Below are 14,875 nucleotides of genomic sequence, written 5' to 3'. Positions count from 1 at the left end.
AGTGATTGATATTCAATGATATTTTGACTATGAACTAATATTTTGTGTAGAGTATGTTTGCGTAGTTTTTCAGGATACTTTAGTTTTAAAAGCTCTGCCGTTTTATTAGTATACTCCTACTTCCATGCAATTCAAAACGTTCAATATTACTTTGAGCCTCATTATAACTTCTATATTGACTCCAGTTATTCGAGCGGTTGCATCTGACTTTTCAAAAAATATTCATCAGTGGAGGGATTCCATATTCGTAATTATGTTCGTCCTCAATTGAAGTTTTTTTGTGTCCTTTTGCGTATCGGACATGACGCGTAGATTTTGTTTCCGTTAATTCGTTTAATCTTTTTCGTCTATCATAGTTAAAAAAAAACTCGTGATTCACAGTTATAGTTGTTTCTTTATTAGGTTTTTATATTGTTGTTTGAATATCTGCTATTTAACTTTTAATATTTTGACTGTGGTATTTATGAAGTCACTAGTCGCTTTAACATATTGGAACATAATTTTATTACAGGTTCAAAAACATTAGCTCTAAGACTCTGGAAGATCTTAGGTAATAAACATAAAACAAAAATAATTTAACTTTTTTAAATAAAATGATCTTTTTTAAATCCACCACATACAAAACAGATAAATCGTTCTTCCCAAGAAGGTAAAAAATTACTGACTTTATCAATTTAAATTTTCCTAGCTCAGTTCGATGCAAAACGACGCAGTTGATCTTATGGATTTATGTAAAGAAATATATAAGGACTCTGTTTCATTTGAGATCTTAGCAACACTCGTTGAGTCTTTTTTTCTATACAATTTGAAGTCGAAAAAGTGTGCAAAAAGTAGTATTTCCAGAACCATTTAATTAAACAATTAAAAAATATATTTTTTTAATAATCGATCAAAATAATGGCACAGTATAATTATGAAAACAAAAACGAAAAGCGTTTCGAAGCCCTTTTTCTTGTTTTTACATTCAAATTTAAGAAAAAAAATTCATCATAAAAAATCTACAATTTTAGCCTGCTCTATTAGGCACACCAATTACCAAAATTGAATAATTTGTTTTGATAACTCAAGCTCCAAGTATTTGTAAATCTAGTTAACTAAAAAATTTTGCATTATAGACCCACTCGAAAATTGAATATTGCAAGCAGTTATGGATAAACGGGCCACTGTACGCCGTAGAATTGACACCTAAACGGTATCGATATTATCGAGACTTTAACCAACCCCTTGTGTCACTGACACTGTAACATCACACAACAAGCATGTAGAGTCAAATCTCTGCACTAAACTTCTTATTCTTCTTCTGCTAAAAAAAGTCGAAAATTGGAATTAACGCCCCTAAAGTTGCGGTTACTGACTCCGAACTTCAGCAGGACTTTTTTTTTAATGCATAGACGTTAATCGCACGTGACTTTTACCATGATGAAAATATTGACAGTTTTAAGATCAGTAAAAGGGTGCGTTCAAAAGTTAAATTAAAAGTTGTCAAGTCGCTTTTGAAAAACGCAATGTGCAGGTTCAGACGCAATAAGGGAGTGGAAAGTAAGGCAAGTTTCTAGTATTTTATTGGCCAGCTGCCAAAAATTCGCCTTCCAAATAAGGCAATTTCATTGGAAAGTTTACTGGAAAGTTAGTCAAGAAAAATCTCCCTAACTATCAAGCCAAGTCTACTTCTCTCAAAATGACAGTTGATCATGTCTCTTCATTTAACTGAAAGCTGAACTTTTTTTACGCTATACATATTTTCTGCACTTTTTTTATATTATACGCGTACTCAAGGGGATATGAATACCCTTATCATGATAAATTAAGAAGGGAGGATAGGATTAGAATGGAGATACCGATGCACATTGGTTTTGAATGTCTGCATATTGTAATGAGTGGGAAATATTGAGTTTGATAAAGCATTCCACATTCGTGTGGTGCGACTGAAGAAAGAATCTCTGTACTTTACAGTACGTCCGAAATTGGGCTCAAGGGTAAACTGATGAGCATTCCTAGAGGAACGGGTATTACGGTTGAATTGTTTGAGGGGAGGTTTGCAACTGGCTATTTCATTAGAGCATTGTTTATGAAAGTAGCGATAAAATAATGACAGGCATGACGACGGTGCTCGAGAGATACAAAAGTTTCAGTTAGACAACGGTCACCTATCATCTTTAGAGCTCTCTTTTGAATTCTGTCTAGGAGACTCAAGTAGGTTATAGGAGCACCTGCCCAGATATGGGAATTGTACTCGAGTTTCGGACGAATATAGGCTTTATAGATTATAGCAAGATCAGTAGGAGTAAAAAACTTCTTGCACCTTCGAAGAAAACCTAAACACTTAGCAGCATTTTTGGCGATGTCAAATATGTGATCACTCCACAACAAGTGGTTTGTAATGCACATACCTAAAACTGAAAGCTGTTCGGTCTCCTCGATACAAGTACCATTCATGGATAGTGGCATAGGGGAAAGGTTACGCTTTTGTTACAGTAGACAGCATTGAGTTTTCGAAGCATTAAATTCTACACGGTTTTTGATTACCCATTATGCTGTCAAGATCAGAATTTAATGAGCTCATCATACGCCGTTGGTAGTCCACATCCGAAGAACAAGGATGAGAATCTAGAAACGAATATGAAAAGCTGAGGGTACTGTCATCAGCGAAACAATTAAGTGGGTTAGAAGTTTCAGACAAAAGATCATTTATAAAAATAAGAAAAAGTGTCGGAGACAAAACGGAGCCCTGGGGCACACCAGCGTTTATTTTGTGGATACAAGATTTTAACCCGTCCAAGACTACTTGAATTGAACGGTCCGAAAGGTTATTTCTTACCCAACGAAGAAGGGATTCATCAATACCAAATGTACGCATTTTCAATAAGAGAGCTTGGTGCCAAACTCTATCAAATGCCTTTGAAATATCAAGTGCAATAATCTTACTGCTTTAACTGCTTTATTTAATGTTTTGTGTAAGGTTCCTTGTCAATTTGGAAAAGAAATAAGTAATATTTTTTTGTTTTAATGTTTTTGTACTATGAACTTAAAGTAGTGGAATTAAAGTTCTGAATTTGAAACTCATGACACTTGATTAAATAGTTCAAATCAAATCAAATGGGGTGGTGCAACAGTCCGTTGTGAACCAGGGCCTAGTGACTTACAACTCTCAACCATTCCTGTGTGCGAGTAGGTACTGTTGTCAAGAATGGAAGGGACCTACAATTTTAGGCCGAATCCGAACGGCTAGTTTGAGAGAGCACTTTTTCATGACAAGAATTACTCTTGAAGGATTTGTCAATTCCTAGCAAGAGGCAGTACCCGCGAAAATTATTTTTTTTTAATTAAGGTGGCACAGGCAGGGATTGAACCCAAGACCCCTTGCATGACAGTTTAACGCACTAACCATCATGCCACGGGTACTACAAATAGTTGCCTTGGTCAAAATTACCGTTCAAAGGATGAAGTTGACTGCAAATGAAGTCCCTTATGTTGCCTGAACCTGCCCAATATGACTACCAATGGCAGGCAAGTTTCTAGTATCTGATTGGCCAGCTGCCAAAAAAAAGTAGGCCAAGAAAAATCTCCTTAACTGAACTCAGCTTTTTTTCTCTGTAATTTAATTATTTTCTTCGCAATTCCATTTGACTTTTGTGTAAAAAATTTCCTTGTTAAATTTGAGAAGGAATAAGTAATATTTCTTTACAAAACAAAATTCAAGCCGTGATAGACTTGTAGCTTGCTTAAGGAGAGTAGTGTAGTGGTAGTTTGTGAACGAATAAGAGAAGGTAGAGGTTTGTGAAGTAAAGTTCTCAGTTTTAATTTCATTTGACACTTAAAGGAATAACTATTGTCCGGGTCAAAATGTACATTCAAAAAAATGTATTTGCTTGAACTTGTCCAATTTCAGAGAACAAATTTTCCGTTTATGGGTTATTTGTTAAAAAATGTTAATTAGTCAACTATTGCAAAATGTGCTGCACGGTTTATTATTATCCGACGAAGTTTAAAAATTAAGAAGGTAACAAGTGTGTTAGCGAAATTTCGAAAATATTGGAAGAAGTGATAGGGTAATTGGAAACTTTTTTAAAAATCAGAGTTTTGCGTATATTTAGCATTCTAAAAGGAAAAGAAAAAACAATTCCCTACTCAAGAGAGAGTCCGAAAGTAAAAAAACCACACTTTGAATAGCTCTTCGCCGTAGTCTAATTTTTAACCAGTCCAAAATAAATCGTGCTTCTTGCACGGTTCATTGTGAACACCACAAGGTCCGATAGACTGGAAATTGACAACTACAACAAGGATACAAATGTACACACCTCTAAGTTTAAATAAGAAGTTTCTTTAATAGAATTGCTTCAACAAGTTCTGCGAAATCTTAGACAACTTTGTAAAATTCATGAAGAAAGAAAAGTTTTCAGATTGATTATTGATCGTCCAATTTTTCTACCTGTAACAAATTTATTTGAACAATGGGTTAGAAATATGAAACTTTGAAACTGTGGTTTTTTTTTTTTGTTAATATAACATTTTTAAAACTTCCTAACTTATTAATTTTGTCCCATCATTGACACTATTTAACACAATTTTGACTTTTAAGTTTTGTTTGTTTTGGTTCCGATCCTGTCACAAGTCTCATTCACAAGCCAATGCTAAGACACAGCCGTTACACCATTTAAAAGGTCACCGTTTGGTTTGGTCTACGGGCAAAGGAAATTATTGATCCACATTTCTTCAAATATGAAGCCGGTCCTAATTTTAAACGAAAAAAGAGACTGGGATGCGACCCACACTGATAACTTCAAATCCCGTCCGTCGATTTGTCTTGCCTTCAATTTTTACCAATTTTTTGTAGATTTTATTTTTTATGAAAAAAAACGGACTGTTGGATTTTTATATAAAAATTACTGAATATCGAAATTAATATTTACTTTGAAATAAAATAAGTTTGAAGACATTATTTTTATTTTTTGAAAAGCTATTTGAGCCGAAAGTAAATTTTTATCAAGTTTTAGTATTGTTTTTTTTTAGAGTTTTATTTTTTGTAAAAAAAACTGTCAATTCGATTTTTTCCAAAATTTTATCGAATGTGGATAACAATATTTCTTACAAGAAAAAATAAGTTTGAAGCCAATATTTAAAATTTTTGAAAAGATATTTGAGTCGAAAATCAATTTTTACCAACTTTTATACATTTTTTTGTAGGTTTTTATTTTTTGTAAAAAAAACTGTCAATTCGATTTTTCTCAACATTTTTCAGAATGTTAAAAAACAATATTTCTTATAAGATAAAATAAGTTTAAAGCCTAAATTTCACGTTTTTGAAAAGATATTTGAATCGATATTCAATTTTTACGAACTTTGATGTTTTTTTAGATTTTTATTTTTTTTTGTAAAAAAAACTGTCAATTAGATTTTTCTCAAAATTTTATCAGATGTCAAAAACATTATTCTTCGTTGCACAAAATTGTTTAAGAGATGAAATCATATTTCAGTCGTAAAATTTTGGAGGTGACAAATTTTGTTTTCAGTTTTATCGATTTATAAAAAAAACCGTTATATTGATTTTTTTCAAAAAATATACCTGTTGGGTATCACATTACAATATATTATATAAAATTTAACTCAAGTCTCTAGCGTTTTTGGTTCGTAAGATATTTAGGGTTAACCAAAATTTTCATCTTTTTTTCAAACTGCTATGGTAAAAAAAAACACCCACGCATTTTTTCGAGAGTCCTTTCTGCATCTTTCTGCCTTATTATCTGTATAAAAAAATTTATTTGAAATCGATATCTCTTCTGGTTCTTGAGCTATGGAGGACAAAAAAAACGTCGCGAACGTACGGACGTACGAACGTACGAACGTACGTACACACGCATGCACAAACATCTTTCTAAAAATCTTTTATTTCGACTCTAGGGACCTTGAAACGTCGAGAAATGTCAAAATTTGACAAATCGGACCCATTACAATAACTTCCTATGGGAAGTTAAAAATCGATTTATTTAAGGAAAATCTTGGTGAATGCATTATATCGCGTCGTAGACCTTTGTCACGTCTTCCAAGAGCGTGTGATATAAAACCGTTCGACTAATATAATTTTCTTTTCAAAAGTAAACAATATTGAGAACATTATGGCTGAAACACAAACACGCTTCACCTTCGGCTTCGGCTTCACCTGACGTTTACGAGTTCGGCCATAGGAATTTATTGCATGCTATCACAGTGAAGCTTCGACCTCACGTTTCATTTGACAATCGTAAGGAAATAACGTAATGTAACGTTATGTGACTCCAAGCGGAAGCTCTACTTCTTCTTTGCTTTGTCTGACAGCTCAACAGCTGTAAAAAAGTCAACAAACAAAATATATTTGCTTTTGGAGGGATTCCCATTGGTTATTATAGGCTGTGTAAGCTACTTCTGCGATAAATTTAATTTTTTCGATAACAGCTGCTAATGACAGAAGTTCCATTTTAGAAATGTTATATTGGAAGTGCCATTTAAACTAACCTCCAAGCTGGTACAACGTAACGCAAAAGAAGCTGAAGCATGTTTGTGTTTCAGCCATTAATATTCTAAAAATGTATTGCTACGTTTGAACTTCTATATGTGTAGTTATTACCCCATTTAAAGTTAAAAAAGCTGTGATTGATTACCGGCCACCAAGTTTATGATCAAATCATCCATAAAACATCGGACTTCAACTTATTTAATATCGATAAAAAACGACATTATCATAAAGGCGTATTATATGTGAAATAATAAAAAACGTGATCGAAAATACAATCAAAACACAAAATACTTTCATTATCAAAAAACAAAAATCAAATCAAAAAATCTTGAAATCAGATAAGCCTAATCTGAGTCAATCTAAGAAGAATGACAGAAGTCACAAGGTGCTCCTTCTCAACGTGTTGTCACAACTAAATTTATTTACTTATCAATATCCAAAAATCATTTTTTAACTATTTTATACATCTTAAGTTATCAATTGTTGTTTATTTAAATCTCTAGTATAGTATAAGCAGCCAATCTAGTAAATATTATTATAACAGATAGAAAAAGAAGCTTTTATTCTGCACAAACTTGTCATTAAAACACATATGTATGATTATATATCCCTACATTAAAATAAAATAAGAAAACATAAAAGTTATCTCCATGCTCAATGCTCATGGGGTAGTCCCCCGAGGCATCTGCTTCCAAAATGTATGCTTTGCTTATGTTCGATTGTATTGGTACAAGTTTTGTAGGTAGGTTAGGTATATGCTTATTGATAAACAAGAATAGAAAAACAAGTTATCTTAGATAAGTTTTTATTTATTTTTATTCTTCAGTTGATAGATAAAATTCCCTTACCTTAAGCTAATTAACGACAACAAAATTCAAATACGTGTAGAACAGGACAATCCAGAACTACATTTCAAAACTAGATAGGTTATCCAAGAAAGACATTTTGTCTATCAAGAGAATCAATAGCACATCAACAAAAATAAAAGAAAACAACTTTGTTTCTCATAAACACCCATGGCAACTAAGTTTGATTTTATACATACATAATACTCATCAACAGTTTTGTTGATACAAAATTAAAATAATCATAAAATAAATACATAAATATTTAGCTTGGAAAAGGATTCTTTTCTGACAACAATAAATATTTACATATAAATAAAGGTTTTTTTTTATTTTTATTGTTTATAAATCTGATTTACGGATATAAAATTAAAGAAAAGATAATGACCAAATACACCTTTTAAGACCTAGTAGTACATAATTAAGAAATCAAAAGGATGACTAATTTTAAAGTCGGTTAATTTCTTTGAATGTTTTACTTTGAAGTCGTATCAATTTAAAACTGGCAAATATTTTTGGGTAAAGTACTTTTCCGAGTCTTAAAATATCTCCGGATCTTCTTTTCGGTTTTTTTTTAAGCTCAGTGCTCAAATTAGACTCAAACCAAAACACGGCAATTTTCATAGGTGTCAAGGCTTTAAATCATCTACATAACCCTGTGTAAAGATCGAAGACTGTTGAGAATATAACCTTCAATCTTAATTCGGTTCCACATCATACAGGTAGATAAGAAAATGAACGGACTACATGAGTTGTCCTGACAAGAAACGGGCCTTCATGGCTTACTTGTGGAAGGAATGAACTTTCTTCTTGGTCGTTCTTTTGACAAAATGGTGCTTAGCCCAGTAATTAATCAAATTAGTTTTAAAACATTACAATTATTTAATGATTCCTCTCTTGGCTTACAAAATTGTTAAACCTTTTGATAAAATTCTCGAAGACTTTTCGTTACATTTCCGGCGTTATCCCTAAAATTTCTTTTTGAATGCACACTTTTAAATTCTTCAAATAATGTATACAAATCGTGTGGACCCGATTTCAGATATCCCCAGAGAAAGAAATCGGGAGCTAGCATATCCGGAGAACGAGGCGGCCTAGTAAAATCTGTACGGGGCTATACCGTGATACCCTATCTGTGTAAAGGCTTTTCGTGTATCCAGACTTGGTTTTAATTGTTCATAGTGCGGCGTGAGGGGTCGAAATGAGCTTTATTGGTCATTAAAAGTTATTTCAAAATCTGACAAAAATGAGCAGAAAGTAAACATTTTCTGTAGTCGGTATCTTTTAATTCTGATTTCAATATGAGCTTAAAATATTTTTCCCAAAACTTCAAAAAATTGAAAAAAATTGAATTTCTTCATGGATTCTCTTGATGGTTTCAGCCGTGTGGACCGTTCCTGGTAGGCCAGGACTTTTCTTATGTTGCTTTGGGAGACTCACCAAACTTTGTTAACCTATCTTTTTATTTAGAGGAACTTCGAATTGACGCCATAAAGCATGTCGCACTTATGTATATGTCATATAAAATTTCGCAAAAATATACATAAACGTAAAACAAATAATAACAAATGAAAACACATTTGTTTGACATGCACTTCGGCTAGACCACGCATTCGACACTGTAGCAGTGTTAAACCAAAGTTAGACAAAAACAAACAAATATGGACATCTTTGTGTGGTAACCCTGTATCTCAAACGATTTTATGTTCTAACCGAGTCAAGTCGTCATGCAAAAGCTCTTGGGTTACAACAATGCCTGTCCAGCCTAAAGTTATTTTTACGGGTACTGCCTCTTGGGAGGAATTGACAAATCCTCCAAGAGTAATTGTTATCATGAAAAGTACTTTTTCAAATTAGCCGTTCGGTTTCGGAATATAAACTGTACGTCCCCTCCATTTCTGACATTACTCACACTCAGCAATGGCTGGGAATTGTTAATCACTAGGCCCTGCTTCTCTACTAGCTGTTGCGCCACCTAATTCCAAATCTCTGCAACATTTACCAGACAATACGCATTGCCGTATAGCTGTTGGGGGCAACAGGAAAAGAAGACGGTATTCATTTCCAATTGAATATTTACTTGTGTGTGCTGTTGTTTCATTCTAAATATTCAATTGTAAATTCGGCAAGCAGCTGCCTTAAAACTGTGAGTATAAAATTTCAAACAAAAAACCTCCTTGGTATTCATTTCCTCTCATTGGCCAATTCGAAAATGTTATTTTTTGTATAAGACTAACCATCTTAATATGTTTTACGAAATATATACAAATCAAATGCCTTTGTTTCTAAGCGCGGAGAATTGGGTCTGGCGTCGAATTCTGGGTTTGAGTCTGGGTCTGGCGTCAAAGATCGTTTTACCAATCTTAGTTTAGGTATAAAACCCAAGGCTTTGGACGACAGGCTTACTGAAAAGGTTATTTTGTTCCACACAGCATTTTCATCAAATTGTGTGACTTTTCGACCTGTTTTAACCAGATGTATTAAAGTCGATGGAGTTGGACTGAACCAAGTCATCTCCCTGACATATTTTCATTTTCCTATCGCATCTAACAGGATTAATTTTGATGTAAAAAAAGCAAAGAATTTTATCACAAAATTTTATAAACAAATTATGCAATAACAATATACAATACATTAACATTCGATGAATGTACAAAATCTAACGATTTATCATACTCAGGTGTTGGTAGGTATTTTGTGCCTTGAAAATCGTGACTGTCGTCATTAGAGTTAAGAGTTAGATTATTCATATCTGATTGGATGGTATCAACTATGCGTATCTACATATTCAATACGTTTATTATCGGAGCATCATCGGATTATTTTTAATTAATTAAACAGTATTCGCAGAATTGTATTTCCATAATGGTTCTACCTATTTGTTTGATATTTTCTTGTTTTTCTTAAATTTATGCACATCTTCTGAAACTTGGTTACTTAGTATAAGGTAGGTACTCCAAAATAGATCGAGAGAAAAGTTTTGAAGCCTTCTAATGGCCACGAATATGAGAAAAAATCATGAACTGTTCCAAATCTACCCCCAATTCTGATAGATGGGCAGATCACAAAATTAAAAAGGGACAAATTCGGAAAGTATAGTATAGTCTGTGGTAACCGACAGCGTGCGGGAACATCCTTGAAAACTTGGCATAGACCAGGAAAATGCGAAATGATAGTGAATAGATCAATTGCAGGCTAAGATAGGATGTGCTTTACATTCAATATCTGCGAACGCCAAAAAAAATTGATAAATTCGCATCATCAGCAACATTTGCCCTTGCATCAGCAATATTTTTGACTGATATATTTAATTTATAAGCCTAAGGGTTTGCTTCAATAATTTCCAGCCGATATGTCCAATTTTCTTCAGTTTTTCTTGGCTATAAATTTGCCCGATTTGTTGGTTATATTTCTAGAATTTCTAAGAATTTTTGTCAGACGGATTGAAAAAGCAGAAGAGTACAAACACATCTCACTATTCCTTCGCACCTAGCAATCAAATTAGCTTTCTATTACATTTCATCATTTTCGAATAATTGTGCAGTAGAGAATTCTTGAAAAATGGAATTATAGAAATTGTGTTCTCAGACCTCAAAAGAGAGAAATTTTGTTTATATTTTTGAGTATACGGATATCTCTGAGAAATAAACTGGTCACTTATAAAATTGTCAAAAAAATCAACTCGGAAAAAAGTATTGACAGATTGAAAAAATCATACAGGGTCTGGCAAAAAAACCTCCCGTATTTTTAGAAGCTATTTATAGACAAAATGGTATTCTGGCTGCGTTCAATCTTGTGTTGGATAGGGTATCTTGGATAGGTGGATTTTTAGATACCTTGTTGAACGAGTTGGATAGCTGTATTGAGATAGCTGTCAAAAAATAAAAACAACTTTCAGCTGTCCACAAAAAGCAGAGAAACATTTAAGCTTCGAAGTCAAAATCGATCATAATTACCTTCTAAAATTCGGAGGCAAATAGCTTCTTCATCGTCTACTATGTACATCCTCAAATACAACTACAACTAACATTTTATATGTTTTTGTTTACCAACAAATACAAACAGCTGAAATTAATGTTCAAGTTTTTTTCAAATTCAACCATGTGTTGAATCAGCTGTTCTGTCAGGTACCTACATGCCCCAGAAATTCTTGGATACATTTGGATTCCTTTTTTGACATCTCAGCTTTTTTTATCAGCTGTTATTTTACATGTAAGACACTAACAAAAAGGTATCCGGATACCATATCTGTCTGAGATTGAACGCAGCCAATGGCGTGGCTCTTATGTGACAGTTTGGTGTGCTGTTGCTGAATTTGGTGTGTAAGGTTCGTATTTTTTGGAAGAAAATTGGCAAAAAGTGACAGTTAATGCGGATCGCTACTGTCACTCCAACCAAACTTAAATCAGTTTATTAGGAACCACAAAGAAGTTTGGTTCCAATTAAAAAAATTCAATACAATTTGTCTGTTAAATTGTTTATTTATTTTTCATTGCGTTTTAAAATATGGGAGATCTCTTTGCCGGACTCTGTAATGTCCATTCTGGATAGCTGAATTTTTTAAAACCTTATTAAATGAGCTGGCAAAAATTAAAAACAACTTTTAGCTGTTTAATTTGAAATGAATAATTTCAATAATCCATTGGTTTTTTACCAACAAAAAACATCAAATTTAAAATCAATTTCTGGAATTTAAATTCGACCATATGTTGAATCAGCTATTGTGACAGATAAGTACCAAAATGTGCCAGACACTTTTGCATACCTTTGGATTAATTTTTTGATAGCTCAGCTGTTGTCGATCAGCTGTTTTTTACACGCGAAACACTAACAAAAAGTTATCCGGTTTTCCTATCTATCTGAGATTGAATGCAACCATTACAAATTACAGCTGAGTTTGACAGGTGTCAAAAACCAAAACTACCAGCAGCTGTTTTTTTTACACGCAAAACACTAACAAAAAGGTATCCGGTTTTCCTATCTATTTGAGATTGAATGCAACCATTATGTCACTACAAATTACAGCTGAGTTTGACAGGTGTCAAAAACAAACCTTAACAACATAAACCTACGTAATAAATGATCCTTTATGTAATGGTCTCTTAAAATATACAAAATGAAGACTGTCCTTTTTTATTAAATTTATAAAGATTCACTTTTAAACAGATAAATAAAGAAATAAATATATTAATTTATTTTCATATGAGCAATCAGTCATCAAGACTTACATACACTTATATTTTTATTATAACATTGTCAACAATAACAAGACAGGTACAAGATTACTTCCGTTCTAGTTTTTGATAAAAATTTAAATGATACCAGTGAAAAATCTACTGTAAAACGTAGGTATAATAAACTCTCAAGAAGTAGCTCAATATGTCAACCTTAAATAGGTAGGTACCTCACATAAAAACCAACTAAAAACTAGATTATTATTCAAGTTTTAACTTAATAATTAATATTTAAAAATTCAATGACATCTTGCAAGTTTCTTGTTGTTAAAATTAAAACAAAAACTTCTATCTTACATGATTTTCTTAAATAAAGAAATTAAAATCATTTTCTGAAGTCTGAAGTGAACCTGAACTAGAAGGAAACTTTAGTCTCAATCTCATTTAACATTTCTCAGAATTCAACAAAACAAAACCAAAACAATCAAACAAAATAAGAAATAGGTATAAAAATAGCTAGATTGTTCTATACCTATACGAGCATACATATATAAGATAGGTAAGGTAAACCTGGGAACGAAATACAGGAAAGGTCATAGAATCTTGTGAACTAGGTCCATTGCAAACAAAATACCTAACCTACCTTCCCCACGAGAAACAGAATGATTCTTTTCCTATGTAGATAGGAAGGTAGTTGTTTTGTATAACTAGCTATATAAATATAGGATATGAATATCGATCCAAACAGCCGTCAAAAAATATAATATAAATTAAAAAATATATAACTTTGGTTTATGTATGGTTTTTTAACTCACCTTTAAGAGTGCCAAATTGTTATCCCTTGCAGAATTAAAAACAATCATATTCAGATGCATTCCTTGCATTGATTTTGCCAAATAACAACAAAACACATAAACAACTGAACTATTTTAAAATTTATTGCACTTCTTTTATTCCCTTGATTCTTTTTGATATTTTTGCTTTGCTTTTTGCTTAAATTTATTATCTAATGATAAAACGGCAACGATGACGACAGAAACGATGCAGCAACAACAACAACAATAATAAACTGTTTTCAAGTGTTTCCCGTGGGGAGCTCCACCTAACTTAGAATTAGATTGGGAGTTCTCTTGGAAACCACAACGAGAACGACGACAACGACGACGAACGGCGAGAGAATTTATTTTCCTTCTTTTATTTACTTTTTTTTAGGAAATTGCTTGCTATTTTTTTCTATAGTCTGCCTTTCTGTTTCTGGGTTTTATTTTTTTTATTTTAGTTGCGAATGATTACTTCCTCCCGTCCACGGTAGTGAGAAGAAAAATCTAACAAAATACAAATAGGTATAAAAAAATAAATATATAATCGAGTTTGAGATTGGTCGTTTTGGGTGTCGCGAGCGAGAAGCAAACGAAATTTTCAGACAGGTTACGACGCGTGTATTCGTTTTAAAATGTTGAATATTTAGAGCAATATTTCCAGCGATAAGAATTTAATTTCTATGTTCTTTTTAATTTTTCTAATAAATTTGTAAGAAAAATAAAAACAATATTCATTCCATAGCGCGACGCCACGAGGCGACCTAAATAGATTGAAGAGGTTTTATTTCTTTTTTGGTTGACTCTGGCTCTGGCTGGCTGACTGATTGGTGTGCGTTCGGGGAGCAGCACCAGCACAGAAAAATAAGAACAACAACTACAAAAGAACAATCGCAGGGAAAACCCAGCCAGACGAAAATCAAAAATGAAAAACCAACGTTATAAAATCTCGTTATATATTATTTTTACTTTTGATATTTTTCTTTTTAAACAAATTTGAATTCTTTCTCTTTTTCTTTAAATTAATATTTCCTTTGTTTTATTATTATTTTTGTTGATAATTTTGTATTATTTAAATGAAAGGAAATTAATTTCAATTAATTTATTTTTTGTTCTCACATCCGTTCTCTCCGCAATCGTTATTTTTCTTTTTCTAAGCGATTTTGACAGATCGGCGAATTCAAAGCAACTGAACTGAAATGAATCGAATGCAGTAGACAGCAGCGAAGTGAATTTTTTGAATGAAGAAAAAACAACAACAACAAAAAGCAAGAATCTGGTTTGCTGGGGCTACTGTGGAAAAACAGGGTGTGTTGCTAGTGATGGGTATTTGTGATTACATTATTATCGAAAATGTTACTTTCAATTTTTGGGTCTCTATTGAATTTTTGTTTTATTTGTAAACAATTCGAATAAGTTTTGATTTAAAATTGGGTTCCATATTCACTTTACTAGAATTCAAGGTCAAGTGTATTGATTTCGATTCTGACAGTTGAAGTGAATTCAGTCATTGTTCACATTGGACTCTTTCGATTTGATTAGTTTTTT

The 14,875-nt window shown here is 32.5% G+C and overlaps 1 protein-coding gene across 2 annotated transcripts in view; it reads right to left on the bottom strand.

Moving 5' to 3' along the window:
- LOC129943378 (protein fem-1 homolog CG6966) overlaps nucleotides 1–14,557 on the bottom strand; it is a 115,862-nt gene extending 101,305 nt beyond the window's left edge. The window contains exons 1-2 of one of the 2 annotated variants that reach the window (XM_056052771.1): nucleotides 14,447–14,557; nucleotides 13,325–13,834 (exon numbers count right to left, since the gene is read on the bottom strand). In XM_056052771.1, coding sequence (XP_055908746.1) covers nucleotides 13,325–13,393 — 69 coding nt within the window. In that variant the 5' untranslated portion in view covers nucleotides 13,394–13,834; nucleotides 14,447–14,557. Of the gene's footprint in view, nucleotides 1–13,324; nucleotides 13,835–14,296 lie in introns of both variants that reach the window. The other variant, XM_056052772.1, reaches the window with a different exon arrangement.
- Between the last annotated feature and the right edge of the window lie 318 nt (nucleotides 14,558–14,875).

This window comes from Eupeodes corollae, chromosome 1 (assembly GCF_945859685.1).
Source record: "Eupeodes corollae chromosome 1, idEupCoro1.1, whole genome shotgun sequence".
NCBI lineage: Eukaryota > Metazoa > Arthropoda > Insecta > Diptera > Syrphidae > Eupeodes > Eupeodes corollae.
This window is presented reverse-complemented; position numbering and strand designations above follow the sequence as displayed.